We start from the raw sequence: 19,735 nt of genomic DNA, 5'->3' as shown, positions 1-19,735 counted from the left end.
TGGTTTTTAAGTGGTATGCCTTGGGTAAAATTCTTAGAAATCGTTAGCGAATCGTTAGAAAGGTCTCCTTTATTTTATTTTGTCTCAAAAATAGATGTGTAACGTTTATTTTTCCGAAAGTTCGTATTTATTTTTTGTTTTCAAGAAAGGTTTTAAATTAATATTTTACTGAATCGGTTCAATCACAAATGATTTTATTTCTCGTATTTTTATTTGCAGACGCACACAAAACAACGAATGAGATGGATTTAATCTTTATGTGTAACGACGTCCCTGAGACATTGTGTTTGTTAATTCAACAGCTTCGTGTAATTGCAAAGGTAACAACATACATAGCATTCATTTTTACCTTGGGTATGGTTCGGACGATACCGTTGGCTATTTTTACATATGTATGTGTATTTAAGAGGGCTAGATAACTACATAGATTCGGTTACCTGACAACTCGTTCACAGATTTTCCGTAAACCGATGATGCGCTCCAGGCATTACGTATACGGCCATCTCTTTCTTACCCCGTCTGTTCACCATGATCTCGTTTACTCTGCCATTACGTATGCAGCCATCTCTTTCACAGACCATGTTTTCACCGATAACAGACGGTCGATTCATACCGGCGACGGTTTTAACACACGTTTAATGAGTAATGTATGTGTGTGTGTGTGTGTGCGTGCGCGGTGCAATAATACAGTGAGCGACAAAAAAAAGCTGATTTTGAGATTTCTTTCTTTCTTGATGTTTCACTTGTTTTTATATGTTGTAAATAATCTATTCTATTAATAAACATAAAGAAATATATAATTATTTACGTTAATAATTTGTTACTCCAAATTTATTTTTTATAACTGCCCGAATTCTTCTTTACAGGTTGAAAATCGCTTCAAAACAAGTGAAACACGACCAAAATACATTTCACAAATGATTTCATTATTTCAATAAACACGTAGTAAAAATTCATAGTTTGTCCTGTTTTAATATCCTTATGATCCTTATCATCGTTTAATAAACTTTTGTACTGAAAATATCGCTACATCTCAAAATCAGCTTTGTTTTTGTCGCTCACTGTATATGAATAATGGTCTACCTCACGGGACCGAAAGTGAAACGCCCGAAAACGCAAATATCGGAAATAACCAATTTTTAAAAAAATTTCATCATCAGTATGAGAAAGATATTTTCTGTGCAACTATGCGCGTATTTTTTTTTAAATCGACCGTTAAATAAGCACGCTGGACTCTTTTCGTGGGTGTAAAAAAGAGGCGATTTTATAGATGTTTAGCGGCTCCTAGCTCCTATAAAAAATAACTTATCAAAAAAATAAAACGATAGATGCATCACAATGGTGGATATCCATAGCATATTAAAAAATAATTTCTCTAGTGCCATAATTGAGGAAGGGAGAAGTCTAATACGTTTGTATGGACAAAGATCGGCACTCGACAATCGACATGTGACATGAGTGAGGTAGGATAGTCACAGTGCTATCCATTGTTCGGCAAACCTTTAACAATGCATTTACAACCTTTGAACAATACACGGCCCCCTCAGGCTCCGGTGACTACTGACATGAGTCATGTCGATTGTCGAGCGCTTGTACGTGCTACTGAGAACAAACACTGCGCCGGCTCCGCGCGCGCCTATAATAATACTTTTTGAGTATTATTATTATACGCCCGCATTCAGTCAGAAATTATCATAGCGCCTTTTTATCTAAATCTTTTTCTACCACAAATACATACTCAAACATTGTGATATTCATTCAAGTGTGTTAATTGAATTTTTCAAACAGTCTTGAAAAAAACCCATAGGAGTATTGCGCCTCCACCACTATTCCCCCTCTCCAATTTAATCGTCCAGAGGAACAATTCTAATGGCGAGGGACTGCAACATTTTATTTGAACTATGTATAATAATTTATTGTTACAAAACCACACAAAAGTGTAACAGTTGCTTGTATTTGTGAAATAAGCATGACTCTAAAGAGGCTGCCCGGAAGGATTCTACCCTTTGTTGGATTGCCAAGGACAGAAGCCCCCCAGTCGCGGGTGTTAGTAAAGATGGCAAATTGCTTGTTATATGTTATATTATTGAAATTTACATAATTTTATACATGTAATTTAAATATCAACTGTTCAACTTCGATCAACTGTTGCTACCGTAATTGCTTCGCGTAATCGAGATCACCACAATGCACTAACTTAGTAAAGACATACACTATACACACTATAAATACATAATACAGGTATTCCTCGACTTACGACGGAGATACGTTCCTGAACCTCGGTCGTAAGTCGAGGAATATATATATATATTTTTTTTTCGGTGATTTTACTTACTTTTATTAATACAGTAATTCAAATGAATTCATATTTAAATTTAAAAAAAATTAAACACCTACATCATCCGTACTTATTAATTATAAATTATAAATCCTCATCACTTATCACATAATCGGACGTTAAGCTTCTGCTTACCGTCAAGAAGGTGCCGGGTTCTATCCCTGAATGAAAATGAATTTTTCAGAGTATGCTGTTGGTCAGACCTGGATTTGTGACTCCAGGTTGATCGTTTCCTATCAGAGTTTGCCAATTTTCTCTGATTTCATTGTTGAAACGGTTCCCGGAAAAAAAAATTGGCTAAAAATCCTTCCTACCTACTATGTCACCACTATTTGAAATTTGATGGATGTACAATAAAAATTTATGTACAATTCATAGATGTCTCGTTAATTTGCGAGTTTTTTCAGTGTCTCGCAATTCAACGACTTATAATAAAAAAATGCTGCATTTGTATTTGTAATTGGCCAGGAAGGCGCATTGGGATTTACCTGTAAGGCCTTCCTGGTATATATGTAAAATAAAAAATAAAATAAATAAATAAGTATAATCCATTTCTTCATCTTCAGTTTGAGATACAGTCGTAAGAGTTTTTTTGAAAAATGTGTCTAATTTTGTTTGAAAAGTGTCCTGTTTTTTTTCTCCATATATTTCTTGGTAGCATGCGAGATTTTCTTGAATCCTGCGGTTCATATTTGAAAATCTTTGTCTGGGTCCATCATTTCACACTCTGGGTCCATCATTTCAAACTTTTGTATTCCTTGATTAATTAAATTAAAAGCAGCAGCCATTTCTTTCAATACAATTTTTTTCAGCGGTTCTGCAGATGTGATTGATTCATTTTCATCAATATCCTCTTCTGCAACCATTTGAGTTTCAAGATCTAATAATGATGTCTTCGTTATCTACGTCAAATTGTAGACGTTCCTAAATTGTACGGTTAGGTTCTTAATATCCTCGACATTTTTTTCTTTTTCGTATATGGAAAGAGAAGCGGGTTCAAATCGATTGGTGAGTTTTTTCCATATTCCGTACCTACATGCTGAAGTAACTTCTTAAGCCGTTAAAGGGTCCATCCTTTATCTATATTTCTTATAGCATGAAGGATATTATAATTCTGGTTAACTGATGGTGAATTTTCCTTAAAAACTTCCCACCTGTTATTGCCGACAGCGAAAAATTTATAAATTTGTTCAACCACATCAAAAAAAAAAATAAGAAGCTTTTGGCACATCAGATACGGTATCTTTAATGACGAGATTTAAATTATGAGCTGCACAGTGAACTGTTACGTCTACATAAGTCTTTATTCGTTTTATGTTATCTGTATTCTATTCCCACGACCCTTAAATCAGTGTGACAAATTGTGGGTCTCACAAAAAATCAAAACCCTTCTTAAATCCGCACAACAAATTACGTGCATCTACTCAAACATTTCTCGATACATTCAAGACACATATGTTAACATAAACCACTATTACTACTAATGATATCTCGTCTATACGGCATTCCGTCTATGCCTAAACGGCATTCCAAACAAAGGCCTCGCCAGACAAGCGTCTGGCGAGCCGGGCGGTGGTTGTGCTGTGTTGTGTGCACAACATTCGCATTCGCAGGTCAACTTTCGTAGTGAAGCTTCGCGACTCGTCCCGAACGACAACCGGTAAATATTATAGTTATATTTTAAGCAGAGGGATGCTGGTGGTGGTTTTTATCACGTGATTTCTATTGTTGGAGTTTGATTGACGCCGGAGCATTTGTGACCGTTGAACACGTGGTTGAACAATTTTTGAATTTTGAAAAATATGAAGAATGGCACCTTTAATAATAAATAATTATATTAATATAATAACATAATACAATTTACCCAGTGCCCTACCCAAATGTTCGGATATAATTCTTGTAAATGTTGTTTTATGAAATTTAATACAATGAGTGGATTAGTTTTACCTTTTATTGGAAAGATAGGCTTTTTAACTAATAAGTTCATTACTAATGATATCAGATTTTGAATTCGTGGTGAGCTTAATTTGAAGATCGGCACAATATTTACGAAGTTCGTTTCTTTCCGGTAGAACATTCGTTCAACTGCTCGAATCTTTCTTTCATTGACACAAATGTTAAGCATTCAAATTCGCACTTACAAGTACGAAGCGCGCGCAGTTCGTTTACTGTCTGCTGATAATATCCGTTTGTTCTGTTTGTTTCTGATCGAAGAGGACTGATATTTTGATGTACGTTTTTCAATACATAGTAAAAATAATAGTAAATATCTAGGTATTCAAGCAACCCAGGCATACAATAAACTGAAAAAACACATGGACATTACGACGACACAAGTAGCAGTATTTGAAAAAGATGTAGAGAATTTTTACAACTTTAGAATTAATTATTTGGCAAAGTGGTCAGTTCCACTGGCGAAATATGATGTTTTTTCATGGATGCTTCTCCATGAAGTACCCGAATGGGAACATGTTGAAAAAACTATTGCTTATTTAAGTGAAATGGGAATATTGTTCACGGATTCAATCTATGAGGAAGTAAAGTATATGAAGTCATTTATCGAAAATAAAAAAACAGAAGAATGGAAAACGAAAGATGTGCATGATAAATGGTTATACTATTTCAAAAAAACTGAAGAGACAGAAAGAAAAGCTAATCTACTGAAAATGTGCCAATACTTGTTCGCCATCCCACCGCACAATGCACATGTTGAACGTGTGTTGTCATTAATTAAAAATCAATGGACAGATGAGCGCAATTCGCTTTCTATTGACACAGTAAAAAGCATAATTCAATGTACTTTAAATTATAAAATGTCATGCATTGAATTCTATAATGATATAAAAGGGGAAAAAGAGTTACTTCAAAAAACGAAAACATCGGAAAAATATGATTGGGCAAAGAAGAGCGATGATAATGAAGTCACGGAAATCAGAGAAGAGTGAAGGCGATAGAAGAATATGAAATAAAATATTAATGTAAGGTTTCATTTAATTAAATTTATTTGAATCGTCCAATTATCTATATTTATTTATTTTAGATTTGGTACAGACGCTTCCACAAAAAAACCTATTATCAATCTTTAAATTTTTCTTTCAATTCAATTTTTGTTTAGTTCCAATTACTTGTGTTGAAGTGTTGTATATTTTTTTTATAATACAGCTATGAATATCGATAAAAATATTTTTTTTTGTTTTTGTTTTTTTTAAGGGGGTTGTCCCCGTCGGTGCTCCGACAATTATGGCAGCCCTAACGTAGAGGCGCCTTTAGCGCTCTAATATAAAATTTTGTAGTGTCTTCGGCGCTCTAATTTTAAATTCAGCCCCCCCTAAAACTGACACTGAATTTACCAAGGGCTCCCAACCGTTAAATCGCGAAGCAAAATATGGTGGATCTCAAATACGATTGTGAATTTGCAAAAATAATAATGATTTCCAAATTTTAAAATAAAATATAAACAATAAAATCAATTCTATAAGATATAAAGTTTTTTTTGAAGAATATTTTTAACTCTTTTGGAAGAAGTTAAGATAAGGCGGTTGAGCAATGGATATGTTTTTGTTAGACTTCGAGAGTTATTGCCTGAAATAAGAACATTTTTAATTGAGAGAAAAGATAGTAATGCGACCTCTATTCAAAAAGGAATGGCTCAATTTCTTTGAAAACAAAACATTTTGAATCAGTTTAAAAAAAATAATTTTATCTTAATTTAATTTCAGAAAATAATATTTTAGAAATAATAATGCGTTGAATGTTTCATTGTCGAGTCTATTTCTAATTTTTGTTTTCATCCACCCTGCAGTCGAAAATACTCATTCACACGCTGTTGATGTCGGCTTTATTGTGAGTTTGGAATAATTCCTGTATTTAGGTAAATTAGTATTACCGTCTTATTACGTATTTCATTCATTCTGTTTTCTAAAATGTGTGAAAACTTTTTGATTGTTTGAGACCCTATTTCTTCTAACTTCTTAAATAAAAAAATTATAAACTCCTGCTGTTATTAAAGAAGAACTATTTTGCTTAATTCTTTGATTGCGGTTTCAACGGGAGTAAGAACATAATCAAAATTTTAAAAATATCAATTTCGAAACAGTTGAAAACAGAATTGAAATTATATCCTTTTAATGCTATGTTTACCTTTCGTAAACTTGAATAAATCGTCTTATCATAGTTGCCATTGAATTCCACCTCGTTTTTACATCCAATAATAATTTAAATTTTTTATTTTCTTTTTTTCATTATGATTTCTTGTAAAAACTCTTCTCGCCGGTGACTTATTAAATATTTGTATTATTTTTCTGATGTTTTCTATAATTTCGTAGAGATTATTATCGATTGCAAAGTGATTTTCTTCAAAAATTTTCTGTATTTAATGAATAAAAATCCGTTTCTCCACATGTAGTCATTTCATCTTCCTCATTATCTTCATTTTCATCACAATTATCCCTATTAAATATTTAATTTTCTTCATAATCGTCGGCTTCTTCTTCATCACTCTTTTCATGTTGATTTTATGTATTTATTTTATAAAAAAATATATACACGAATAATATTCAAATATTTGATGAAATATTCGAATAACGAATGGTTGAAAAATCAGATGAATAATTCGAATACTCGAATATTCGAATATTTGATTGGGATCCCTAGTTCAGACAGGTTATGATGCACCGGTGAAGTGCCCCGTAGTACATTTAGGATACGTATACATTTAGGATGATGATGTACGTAGGATATTTTTTTTAGATATTTTAAACGTACACAAAAAACATGTTAGATACGCGGTAACGTGTGGTATATATGTACTCGGTCTCGTTGAAATTCTATAGTATTGTTTATACTTGCTTGACGGTGATATACACCAATTCGACCTAAACATTTCATACATTTGGTCTGGTCGGTGTGGCCTGGAGCTACATATGTCCTGGGACATGTGCAATGAAATTAAATATTTATAATATAATACTTATTCTTCACAAGGTATAAAATTCCGCCTGTTAAAATATTGATCAAACTACAAATGAACTACATTGGAACTGTGTATGAATACACGGTCAGTTCCATTGTATTTTTTTGTAATTATCAACTACATGTTTTAAATGTATGTAGTCAAATTTGTAGGGCTTTTAAGTTAATTTTAATGTTAAATAGCTCGTTTGCCACTTCTATCGCTCTTTTTGAATTGGCCTCAAAAAACTAAATTTGGTTAATGAATTAGAAATAGATAAACTTTGGAAATCCACCAAGTCTTTGTCCTCTTTAGTTAAGAACTGATACTGTAAAAGGCCACATGCCATTCTTTCTCCGTGGACCTCTCACACTGTTCAATAATCATTTTCACGATAACAATCAGTACAATTGCAGTGTTCTGAAATTTTGTTTTAGGTTTTCTTTTCCCCTTTATATCCACAAGCTATATGCATTTCAATTATAATTGATAGTACATAATTTCTAGTGACCTTTACTTTTTATCATTAATTCTTTACACTGTAACAACTCCTGTGAAATACGCCAAATATAAATTTGAGCAAATTCTATCTGTGACGGTGGGAAAAGTTGTGTCATGAAATTAAATATTTATAATATAATACTGATTTCTTCACAAGGTATAAAATTCCGACTGTTAAAATATTGATCAAAATGTTTAAAAATAACATTAATTTATGTATAAGTCATATGGGATGATCGAAACATATGTATGTAGTCATATTATGCATAATAATACGTAAATTAAACATCCTTATTCAGCTGTCACTTTGACACTTGTCCACGCTGTTCAGTTCTAAAAAACAACACCGGAGCGCTGCTGTCTATCTGCTGACTCCACGCTTTGAGCAGACAAATTCGTGCCGGATACACGCATTCGGCAAAGAATTTTCCGAATCCGCGAACTGGACAACGTGCTTGCATTTTTCACGCAATCGGCAATTCTCTTGCCGAATGCGTGTAATAGGCAATTTCACGGATTCGGTGTAACATATATACCACACGTTACCGCGTGTATGACCGCCGTCTAATGCTGCGTACGGGCCAAACCAACGACGATTTTGGGCCAACTTTTAAAACCAGTAGCATACAAAATATCGAAATAAAAATTAAATTAAAAAATTTAAATTAAATATCAAAATTAAACTAAAGAGCGGGATTGAGCTAAAATTAGATCATCATTGATGTTTTGAATTACAACAATGTTTTGAATTACGACGATACGCATTACAACCAGAGAAATATTATAATTTTTCTGATTACAAGCGAAAAAAACCTTGTTATTATTTCTTATAAGTCGTCACGATAGACTACTGTGTTTCGGCCGTCGATGAAACATTTAACAAAAAAACTGTCGGTGATTTGTCAAAGGGTTTTTTTTTCTTTCATCGAAATAAAATGAATAATCACACATTATCCGATAAATTTTACCTCTGAGATGGATTTAATTATTTGATTTATTTCGACGAGAGAAACAATTGAAGACATTATCCGATAAATTTTACCTCTGAAATGATTTAATTAATTGATTTATTTCGACGAGAGAAACAATTGAAGACTAAAAAAATTTCGATTGATGTACCGACAACGCACCGAATTGCGACGCTCGCTCAATCACCCATACTAATACATGATATATTCTCAGTAACTGTGCATTACGGGGTAGTAAAAATAATAATTCTTTGATTTTTTTTCGATCTTAGTGCGTATCTTCGTAAGTCAAAACATCTTCGACAAACAAAAGTCAAGGATTACCTGTATGTGATTGTTGATGATCTAATTTTAGGTCAATTTCGAAAATTTATTTAAATTGGGCATGTTCTGTTTTGACTTTCAATATTTTATTTTAATTTTAATATATTGATTATAATTATCATGCTGTAATTATCATGCTGTAATTCGCTCTTAGAGCCTCTTCAGTTTATTTTTAACCTTATTCTGGGTTCTGGTAATTATCCTGAAAAATGGAAATTATCTAGAGTCATTCCCATCCATAAAAGTGGCTCTAAAAATGAGTTTGAGAATTACAGACCTATTGCTATCATCTCGGCTATTCCCAAAATTTTCGATAATATCCTTCACCGTTTGATTCTTTTGCAGTTCAAAAGATTGTTGTGTGATGAGCAGCATGGTTTTTCACCATGTCGTTCCACTACCACTAATCTTGCCTGCTTTTCATATTATACCATTATTCATATCAACAAGTTGATGTAGCCTACTTTGACTTTCGAAAAGCATTTGATCTTGTCAACAATGACGCTCTTATGATCAGATTAGCTGAAGTGGGCTTTTCTCCACGTCTTCTTAAACTCTTTGCTTCTTATTTTAGTGATAGGAAGCAATTTGTTAGATATGGTATTTATGAATCTCCTTCATTTTTTACGCGATCTGGTGTAACTCAGGGGTCCACCTTAGGCCCTTTACTATTTACAATAGTCATTAATAACCTCCCTAAAGTACTACGCAATGCTTCATGTCTCTTGTTTGCAGACGACGTTAAACTATTCTTTACTGTTAAGGATGAGAGGCAAGCCTCTCTCCTTCAAGCTGATATTAACACTGTTTTAGAGTTCAGTTCCAGTTTAGGGCTTGAACTGAATACTAGTAAATGTGCCATTATGAGTTATGGACGTGCGAATTCGCTCTATTGTCACGGATATTCCATTGGATCCGTATTGTTGAAGCGCGTGGAATCAATGGTCGACTTGGGTATCACTTTTGATCCTCAATTCACCTTTCACAACCACATCAAGACAATCGCTGACGTTTCCTTTCGTCGACTTGGATTTGTCTTGAGATATAGTAGATTAATCTCCAACCCCTTGTCTTCTCGCTTGCTTTTCAACTCGCTTGTTAGAAGTAAGCTAGAGTATAATGCAATTGTGTGGAATCCGCATGAAGCAAACTACTCTCTTATTATAGAAAAAGTGCAAAAAGCATTTCTTCGTTTTCTTTATAAGAAAGAGTATGGGTACTACCCATATCTCTATCCTACTCCTTTCCTTTTGGGCATGCTTGGGTATAATTCCCTTGAACTTCGGAGAAACTTCTCGTTAATTCGTTTCGTTCTCCAGCTATTGCGTGGTAATACGTCATGCCCGTTGTTGCTGGAACAGTTGGGACTTTATGTCCCTAATAGTTATGTGCGTGGTAGACATCATCATTTGATGGTTGTACCTGCTGCTCGCACAGTTCTTTTTCGAATGGCTCCTATTCCAAGAGCTATTCGACTTCTCAATGAAATCGTTGCTGCTGTCCCTGAATGTGATATTTTCCACCTTGGGGAGCGTAGATTATCGGATATTATCTTAACATATTTATCTGGTAACCTGCGCTCATCATTACTTTCTTAATTTGAATGTGATGAATGAGTGGAATCTTAATCTACTCTCTTCCATTTGGGCCTCGCCGTGATTTTATTTTTTATTCATATTTTGTTTTATTTTATTTTACTTTTTCTTTCTCCTTTGTACATTTTTATATACTATTTTAATTTTGTTCAGTGTAAACAAAGAATGGGATTTATGGATTTTATTTTTTACACTTTTGTTATTTTTTTTTTCTCTCTGAATGATGTATTATTTTCCTTTTGTTACTTTTTTTTATTATTTTATTTTACCATGTTTTCTGCTTTTGCTTTTTTCCTTTATTTACAGTTTACTTGTTTTTATATCTTTTTCAAATGTAGGCCATTGTGGCGCATTAGGTTCTTCCTGTAATGCCACAATGGTCCAAAACTATTAAATAAATAAATTTTATTTTGATATTTGAATTTAATTTTAATATAATAATAATAGTTTTAATTATAATGTTTAATTTCAATTTTTAAATTTAATTTTTATTTCGATATTTTGTACGCTACTGGTTTTATCCTGCTGGTTAAAAACGTTGGCCCAAAATCGTCGTTGGTTTGGTCCGTACGCAGCATAACATGTTTTTTTCTGTATATTTAAAACTATCTAAAAAATGTATCCCACGTACAACAACCCGCATCCCGAGCTTTGTGTTCGCGCCCTTGGTCTTGTTTGGGATTTACAATATAAATGGACCTTTTTCTTTTCGATGTTTTTTGTAACACGCAATTTCGTAGTGCTACGAGTTTTTTTTAATTTAATCGTAACGTTTTATTGTTTTTTTTTCTTCAGATTCATCTCGACCGCTTTCGACGATTAGTTTTCGTCAGTGGTATTGTGGAACGAAACTGTCGAATAATCCTTTGCTTTCTTCACATATTGTGCAGAAAGACCAAATGGATTTCGACAAGTTGTCGTTAATAGTTTTCGCGTTCTTAGTCGTTAAAAGTGCTTTCGGTCTACATGTGGAAGATTACTGCTCGACCAACACCTGGCAGTTCACCAAAGAGGTCAACTCGACTGAGTACGCGGTCGTCAACCGGGCTAAGAGGTTGAATTGTTGTGCGAAAGCTTACAGGCTTATTGAATGGTGAGTCGCTCATCATTACTTTCTTAATTTGAATGTGATGTATGAGTGGAATCTTAATCTACTCTCTTCCATTTGGGCCTCGCTGTGATTTTATTTTATTTATATTTTGTTTTATTTTATTTTACTTTTTCTTTTTTCTTATGTACATTTTTATGTACTATTTTTCTTTTGTTGAATATGAAACTAAGAATGTGATTTGTGGATTTTATTTTTGATTTTTACACCTTTATACATTTTTTTTCTTATGTATTATTTTTCTTATGTTACTTTTGTTTTTCTGCTTTTGCTTTTTTCTTTTTATTTTATATTTTACTTATATTATCTTTGTATTTTACTTATTTTATCTTTGTTTTTCTTCTGTATCAAATGTAGGGCATTGTGGCGCATTAGGTTCTTCCTGTAATGCCACAATGGTCCAAAACTATAAATAAAAATAAGTGTGTGTGTGTGTGTGTGCGTGCGTGTGTGTCGATACTTGTTATTCCCATATGGATGAAAATTTACACCATTCTTTTATTTTATTTTGTAATTTCATTATTAAGTTTCATATCATTATTTCTATAATCGAGTGTTTTAACATATTTTATTTTGATTTCAGGTACAAGGATTCGCGAGTTTATCCTTGGAATGGTGATGTGTCCTCGTTCATTCTGTACCCCGAGGCTGCCAATCAGACAATAAACACCCAACGTGCCGTGGCTACAGACAGCGGAAATTATATCTGCATCGTCAAGAATGCCACGCACATGAATTCGCACATCATCAGGGTCATAATTATTGGTAAGCACTCATAAACCTACAAACTCAAAAGTTTTGCAAAAAGGAACCGACCCACACGTGATAAACAGTTTGGTAATAGTAAGCAACCTATGGTAAGAGTACAATTACTAAAAGTACGGCACAAGATGCTTAGGTAGACTCCAAGCACACCTAAAACTACGGCACGGGATGCACTGAAAAGCCGGTTTTTTCACCATTTCTTAAAAAACCGAAAACCGGCTTTTTTGGCTCGATCAACCGGCTTTTTAAGGTTTTCTTAAAATTAATGTGTTTTTTCTCAAAAATAACAATTATTAATTTCGAATTTCTATGAAAAATCAAAATAAATGTGTATATCTAAACTCTCTTAGATAATAGGCGTATATTTCTTTGAACAACAAAAACATAGATAAAGTAAAAAGGTACAGCACTTAGCGGTTTCTTTGAGATTTTGTAATGTACGAAGACCAGGTCATAAACCAATTATTATTGACAGTAGTTTCAATAACCTACACAAGTTCAGGTATAAAAGTATAGAAAACATTATTATCGCAAAACCTTGTACTTGACAAAAAAAAACTTTACCTATTGTTACTACGTACAAAGATAAGATAAAGTAAAAATTATTCGTAAACTCGAATGCTTTATGGCAAAATTCATGGGAATTTCCGGAATATAATTGATTTTTCTTCGAAGTAATTGGAAGCCCTTTAAAAATTTTGAAGCCGTATACCTACTTTTTATTATGGTTTTAAAATGTTTGTGATATGCCGTTTCTAATGAATTCGTTTCCGAAAATTTCAATGGTTTGTCAAGCTTTTGGATTTTTAAGCTAAAACAGATGCGTAAAAAAAACTTTGAAAGGTGGAAATATTTCAACGTTCAGCGCACCTCAGAGCGAATCTCAGCAGTGCTCTTATATATTCACGATTCCACAATTATAATTATTCTGCGAGGTAACATTATTTTTATAATAATATATGTAGTCTTGAGAGTAGCTTATTTAAATCATTCAATTATTTTTGGGTATTTAGGATCTGCCATTTTACGGCTGTGATATATAATACAAATTGTATTATTTGTAATAATAATATATAATAATGATCTTATGGAAGTTCATAATAACTCAATTTAATTTATTTTCTATTTTTTGCAAAAAATAATAAAATATATGTATATATTTACAATTTTTTTTTCGATATAAAAAATTTAAAATCTTAATTTTCTAAAACCGGTGAAAGCCGGCCAACCGGCTTCTTATTTGTCAAAAAACCGAAACCCGGCTTTTTTTTTTCGGGTGGTTTTTTGGAACCCTTACTCCAAATGTGATAGGCGTGTCTTCATGTATTTGTTAATTCGTAAGATCTTATTATTTCTACAAATAGCTTCTACATTTCTTCAAATATGGGAATCACTAACAAATCTATGTCAATACAAGGAAAAAATATCACTGAAATCAATCCAGGGGATGAGGTTTACGAAGAGACGCGACGGTATAGATTTGATCTAGAAGTCTTTTTTGCATGTGCAAGACTATCTAAAAATACGCATGTCGCGTTTTCTCTGTGTTTTCATCATAAAAGCTTGTAAACACACTGAATCGAATGGCACGTGCGCATTCTTGGCCTGCTGTGGTGAAAAAGCATTTCGCATGGCAGGAACTTTTTTTCAACAAGTTTCTCCTACATTTTTTCAAATATAGGAATCACTGTCAAACATATGAGTCGTTATATTTGAAAGTGGTGGAATTCCAATTTTCAGTATAAAACACTATTTCTATTTAATTCATTATCAACATGTGCAAAACTGTATGTTTTCATCATATGGTTTAGATCCTTTTTTTAAAACTTATTCTGACTATAAATGTTAAACTATTCTGATATTTGTTCTTTTGTAATAGAACCACCTCCGGCTCCGAGAGTGACGATCAAACCCAAAGACCAACAGGTAATGCTGGGACAAAGCGTAACACTTTACTGTGAAGCGGATATTGGTAATATACGATTTTTTGTATACTATTTGTGTTTATGTATTTTGAATGGTTTTAAAAGACATACATATTATGTTTATTTTTATTTTGTCAATTTTCAATTTCAGGTCCAAAGACCTACCAACATGGTGTTTCCTGGAAAAAAGTTTATCCGGAGGGTACAAACCTCCGTAATCAGCAAAAAACTAAAATTTCTGGGTATGTGAAGTGTATACAAAGGTAGACAAAGGTTCGTTTATATTATATCAGCAGGTCAAGCCGGCTACTCCAAATATGAAAAATATTATTAGTACATTAGTACATATAGACAAATTCATATGTTCCGTAATATGTATGTGCGTACCGAAACAGCAGCAACCGACACGATCTATTCATATTATACAGCAATATAATCATTGAAACATATCAAGCAAAGTGTTGCCAAGCGCATATGAATAGTTTCGAAATCGTCATATTGTGAAAATATTCGACGAAATCAATATTGCGCCGCATCGTTGCGCTCTATAATGCCAATTTTGCCTTTCCCAAAAAAGTATGACGGTGCTGAAAACAGGCGGTGCTGTATAGCATGAATAGAACTAGTCTTTTCCGTGCGGTGTTGTGCCGAGCTATTGGCGTGCAGTGCTGGATAATATAAACTGACTTTTTTGAGTATTTAGTTGCTTAGACATACAAGTGAATATTTTGGCCTAAAGCATGTATGTACATACATATGTATTTGTATTATATTTTTTCTATTATTTTTTATTTTCAGGGAAGATGATAAGATAATCGGGTCTTACTTGGAGATACGACATATGAAATCTCAAGATTTCGGGCAGTATATCTGCTCTGTGTTTAACATGGACTCCACGATCAATATGCCGATGTGGTTGAACCCCCCCGACAATGCGGGGGGGCGCAGTTTTTGCAGATTTTTTAATTTGTTCTGTAATTTCTTTACAATAATCTTGTTTTATCGTTTTTACATATAGCTGACAATACTCTCTTATTCTTGTATATATTTTTGTTAAAACAACGTGTTAAAACAATAAAATAAAATTATATGAGGCGTAAAAACGTAAAAATTTATAAATTTTTAGCTGTCAACATTAACAGGTGGGAAGTTTTTAAGGAAAATTCATCATCAGTTACTTTAAACAGATTGTGCACTGCTTTTTGGTCGTCCAGATTAGACTCTATTAATGCACTTCGATACATATGTAGGTAGGGCTTCCAAACCGGCTTAAACCGAAACCGAAAAGCCGGCTTTTTCCCCATTTTTCAAAAAACCGAAAACCGGCTTTTTTTGCTCGATCAACCGGCTTTTTAAGGTTTTCATTAATTAATGTTTTTTTCTTCAAAACTAACAATTATGGATTTCAAATTTCTATGACATCAAAATAAATGTGTACATATATCCAAAATCTCTTATAGGTAAAGCCCGGACCCAGAGCGTGCCGCGTATTGTTCAAATGTTGTAAATGTATTGTTAAAGGTTTGCCGAACCTTTTTTACAAAGGATTTACAACAACCTCTACTTATAGGCGTATATTTCTTTGAACAAAAAAAAAAGGTAAAAAGCACTTAGCGCTAGCTTTGAGATATTCACTATTGAAAGACAAATTTATAACCAGAAAAGAGAACAATTATCCCTGTACTTGAAAAAAAAGTAGTCATAAAACTCGAATTCTTTTTCGCAAAATGCGTGAGAGTTTCCGGAATATAATTGATTTTTGTTCTAAGGAATTGGAAGCCCTTTCAATTTTGAGGCCCATATACCTACTTTTTATTACGTTTGTGATACTACCGATACGGTTCGACAGCTTTCGGATTTTTAAGCTAAAACAGATGCGTAAAAATAGCTTTCTAGTAAGATGGAAATATTTCATAATTCATTACGTTGGTGTATTAGAATTAAGTAAGAACGATATTACTATTTTGCAGGCAGAAGGAGTAATTAATTTTATATTTGAGCAATTAAAAAAATATGAAAATTTGTGAAATTAAAAAGGCTTTAACTTGTAGAATATTAGAACGACGAAACAAAACTTTAGTTACTTTATTAGTTTTATTACAATATTTACACACATCAGTAGTTCCCAAAACTGTAGTTAATTCAACTCAAATATTTGTTTCGAAATCTGCTGCAATTTTTCATGCGAACAATTTAATGAAAATACTTTTTTTTAAATAATAATGATAATGATGATGACGATATAATTTTAGTTGAAACGACAGAATCATATGGATCTGACAATGATCAGGCAATAGCCTCAATCGATCCTTTGATAACGGAATTAAATAAAAGCATATCATCAATCATGACTGTGCCAGAAGACGTTTCTGAGGAACCGTTCCAATTGCAAAAAGATTTTAAATTATTAGAGTATAGCAAACAGCGTACTGAAAAACTCGAAAAATTATATAACGCATTGTTAACTATTAATCCAACGTCAACCGCGAGCGAACGTGTTTTTAGCATTGCCAATAATTTTTGTACGAAAATTCGAAGTTCGATGAAACATGATACACTTGATGCATTAGTTTTTTTAAAATATCATTTTTTTTTAAAATAAATGAAATTTAATATCTCTATAATTTCTCGAACTCTGTATTTAATTTTTAGCTGTAATAACGTTTAATTGTTATTTTTCCTTGTTTTTGTATTATAATAATTTGAATTTACTTCTTCCAAATTTTTGTGATGTATCCATTTGTATTTTTTAAATCAATAAATTTGTTTTTGTCTATTATATTGTATTTTATTTCAAAAATTTCAATGTTTTTTTCCATATTTACGATAGGAATATTAACAAAATGTTTGTGTATTCTCAAATACAATACATATTTTTTTCATGAATATTTAAAGCAATTTCTGGTTATTTTAAATTTAAAACATAAAAAAAAATATTTTCTGAAACCGGTGAAAGCCGGTTGGCCGTTTTTTTTTTGTAAAAAAACCGAAAACCGGTTTTTTTTTCGGGCGGTTTTTTGGAACCCCTAATATGTAGGTACATATGTATATGTACAGATGTTTTAAAATTTCTTACAGAAATAATTTTAAAAAGTAAAAGAAATGATGAACAATCCTACCTCTAGTTATTAGTGATTCTGTCAAAGAATCTACTGGTTAGTTTGTTAGTAATGTCTGTAACAAACGGAATATTATATATGGCATGCAGTTTTTTCAAGTTAGTATATATGGGTGTATTATAAATTATTTTTAGGGATTTATTTTGTATTACTTGGAGCTTGGAAAGATTAGTATTCGAGGCGTTATTCCATGCAGGTGAAGCATAGGTTAATAATGGTAATATGAGCGCGCGATATAATTTTATTTTATTTTGAGTTGATAAAGAACTATGGCGATTAAATATTGGATATATTGAGGATATACCCCGCATCGCCTTGCATTTTTCTCGATCATGAAAACGTGACCAGTAATCGATTCTGAGTTCGAATCAGTCAAAATCTCGAGTTCGAATTTTCGCATGATCACAAAACTTCATCTATTGTTACTACGTATGTATGTACATAGATAAAGTAAAAAGGTGCACGTGTCTAATTATTTAGATTAAAAATATAAATAATTAGAATGGGATAAATGTGTACGAATAATTGTTTCTCTCGTCGAAATGATAATACTCTATATTTTTTGACGGCCATCATTTTACTTCCACTATTTAATTTTCTGTTTTTAAAAAATGTTCCACCTCGGCCTTCGTATATTGTATATTGTTATCGTATAGGTATATTGTTACGGGGACGAGTAGGAGATGGCATAAGAATGTTATAGTCACAGATTTTGTCAAATGATTATATTCTTTAAATAGCAGTGAGTATAAACGAGATTAATGTACAAGTTTGTATTTCAAGTTACTAGTCTCGAAGTGCTACCCCAAGTGAATAAATGAAGGGTTGACAAAGGTATTTATTCAATGTGCTGGTTGGAAATCAATCAATCACAAAGCATGGATACATGTCTAAATCTGAAAATAACTAGAGTTTAATTTTGAAACAAAGTATTTTAATAACAATCTGGGGGAAGAAGTAATAAAACTTAAGTTTTTACATTTGTGTGAATTCCAGGGGTTAAGTAATAAGTATGCTAGGGGAAAAGTCAATAAATTGTAGTTGTAGACGCAAAGGTTAAAAGTGGAGTTAAAACAATGGGTCTACCGGGATCGGGACCGAAAGTGAAAAGCAAATATCGGAAGGCAAAGATCTAAAATCGAAAGATCTTAAGTCGAAAGATCTAAAAAAAGGGGGCATGGTAAACGGCAAACGACAGTTCGACCACAAGCGCGAAAGCGACGGACTTGCCATCTCGTTTGCTCCAACGCTTCTGTTATACGCATACGGGAACTGAACGAAAGTCTTTCTTACGCAAAAGCCGCTCGAATTAGTAAGTTTAGATAAAAAAAAACATTGAGATAGAAAACCAATCCCTATAAACGTGGTGAAATAAAAAAGTGGGCAAATAAACGCAAAATAGCACGGAGAAAAAATTCGTAAAAAAATATATATTTTTGACTTTTAAAATTCGCTAGACAATTAATTATAAGTTTTTTAAAACAATGAAAAATCACAATCGATAGAAATAACATCTGACTATTGATTCCAATACTCACTTTGAGCACAACAATATTAGATTTTGAGTTGAGTTGAGTTGAGAAATCGCGCATTTTTTTAAACGCTCGCTCATATCTCGTAAACGATCACCAACCAACAAAAATCATTATCATATTCGAATTCAGTGGGCCAAACTTAGTAAAGATCGGTCAGTCTCCGCTCTGTTAATTTTTTTTGTTGCTCAGTGTTATCTGTTATTTTTTTTAATTATCTTGAAGAGAAGGTCTTGGCGTGGCTGGTCTACCGTGCCTGACCAGCCAGCGTATTCAATCTACAGCCCCCGCCATAAAGGGGCACAGGCGAGAGGCGCCGAGAAACTCCCCGGCTCGCCAACTACTCCTTAATAAACGAGGATATAACCAACCTGACGTGTCTAATTCCCCACGCCGCCCTGTTCCAGCACGTGCTCCAGAGCGAGCTGAACGAGACGACGGCACACATACACAGCCACTGGTCATCCACACATACACACGCATATATACAGCATCTGCAGCTATCGTTCACATATATTGAAATTTTCTTTTTATGAGACCTGTTCTATTCAAGATGGAACATGATCCACTGTTTTCCAGTCGCACTGTGGATTTTCAAGTGAATCAGAT

At 33.0% G+C, this 19,735-nt stretch overlaps 1 protein-coding gene across 1 annotated transcript; it reads left to right on the top strand.

Annotated features, from left to right (window-relative positions):
- The first annotated feature begins 1,969 nt into the window (after window positions 1-1,969).
- On the top strand, window positions 1,970-17,253 carry LOC143917238 (uncharacterized). Its single transcript, XM_077438723.1, has 8 exons — window positions 1,970-2,077; window positions 3,691-3,795; window positions 3,878-3,998; window positions 11,473-11,770; window positions 12,369-12,550; window positions 14,430-14,522; window positions 14,627-14,717; window positions 15,274-17,253. Exons 1-8 carry the CDS (start codon window positions 1,970-1,972, stop codon window positions 15,491-15,493), a joined length of 1,218 nt encoding a protein of 405 aa, XP_077294849.1. The 3' UTR covers window positions 15,494-17,253.
- Window positions 17,254-19,735: the final 2,482 nt, after the last annotated feature.

This window comes from Arctopsyche grandis, chromosome 9 (assembly GCF_051622035.1).
Source record: "Arctopsyche grandis isolate Sample6627 chromosome 9, ASM5162203v2, whole genome shotgun sequence".
Lineage (NCBI taxonomy): Eukaryota > Metazoa > Arthropoda > Insecta > Trichoptera > Hydropsychidae > Arctopsyche > Arctopsyche grandis.
This window is presented reverse-complemented; position numbering and strand designations above follow the sequence as displayed.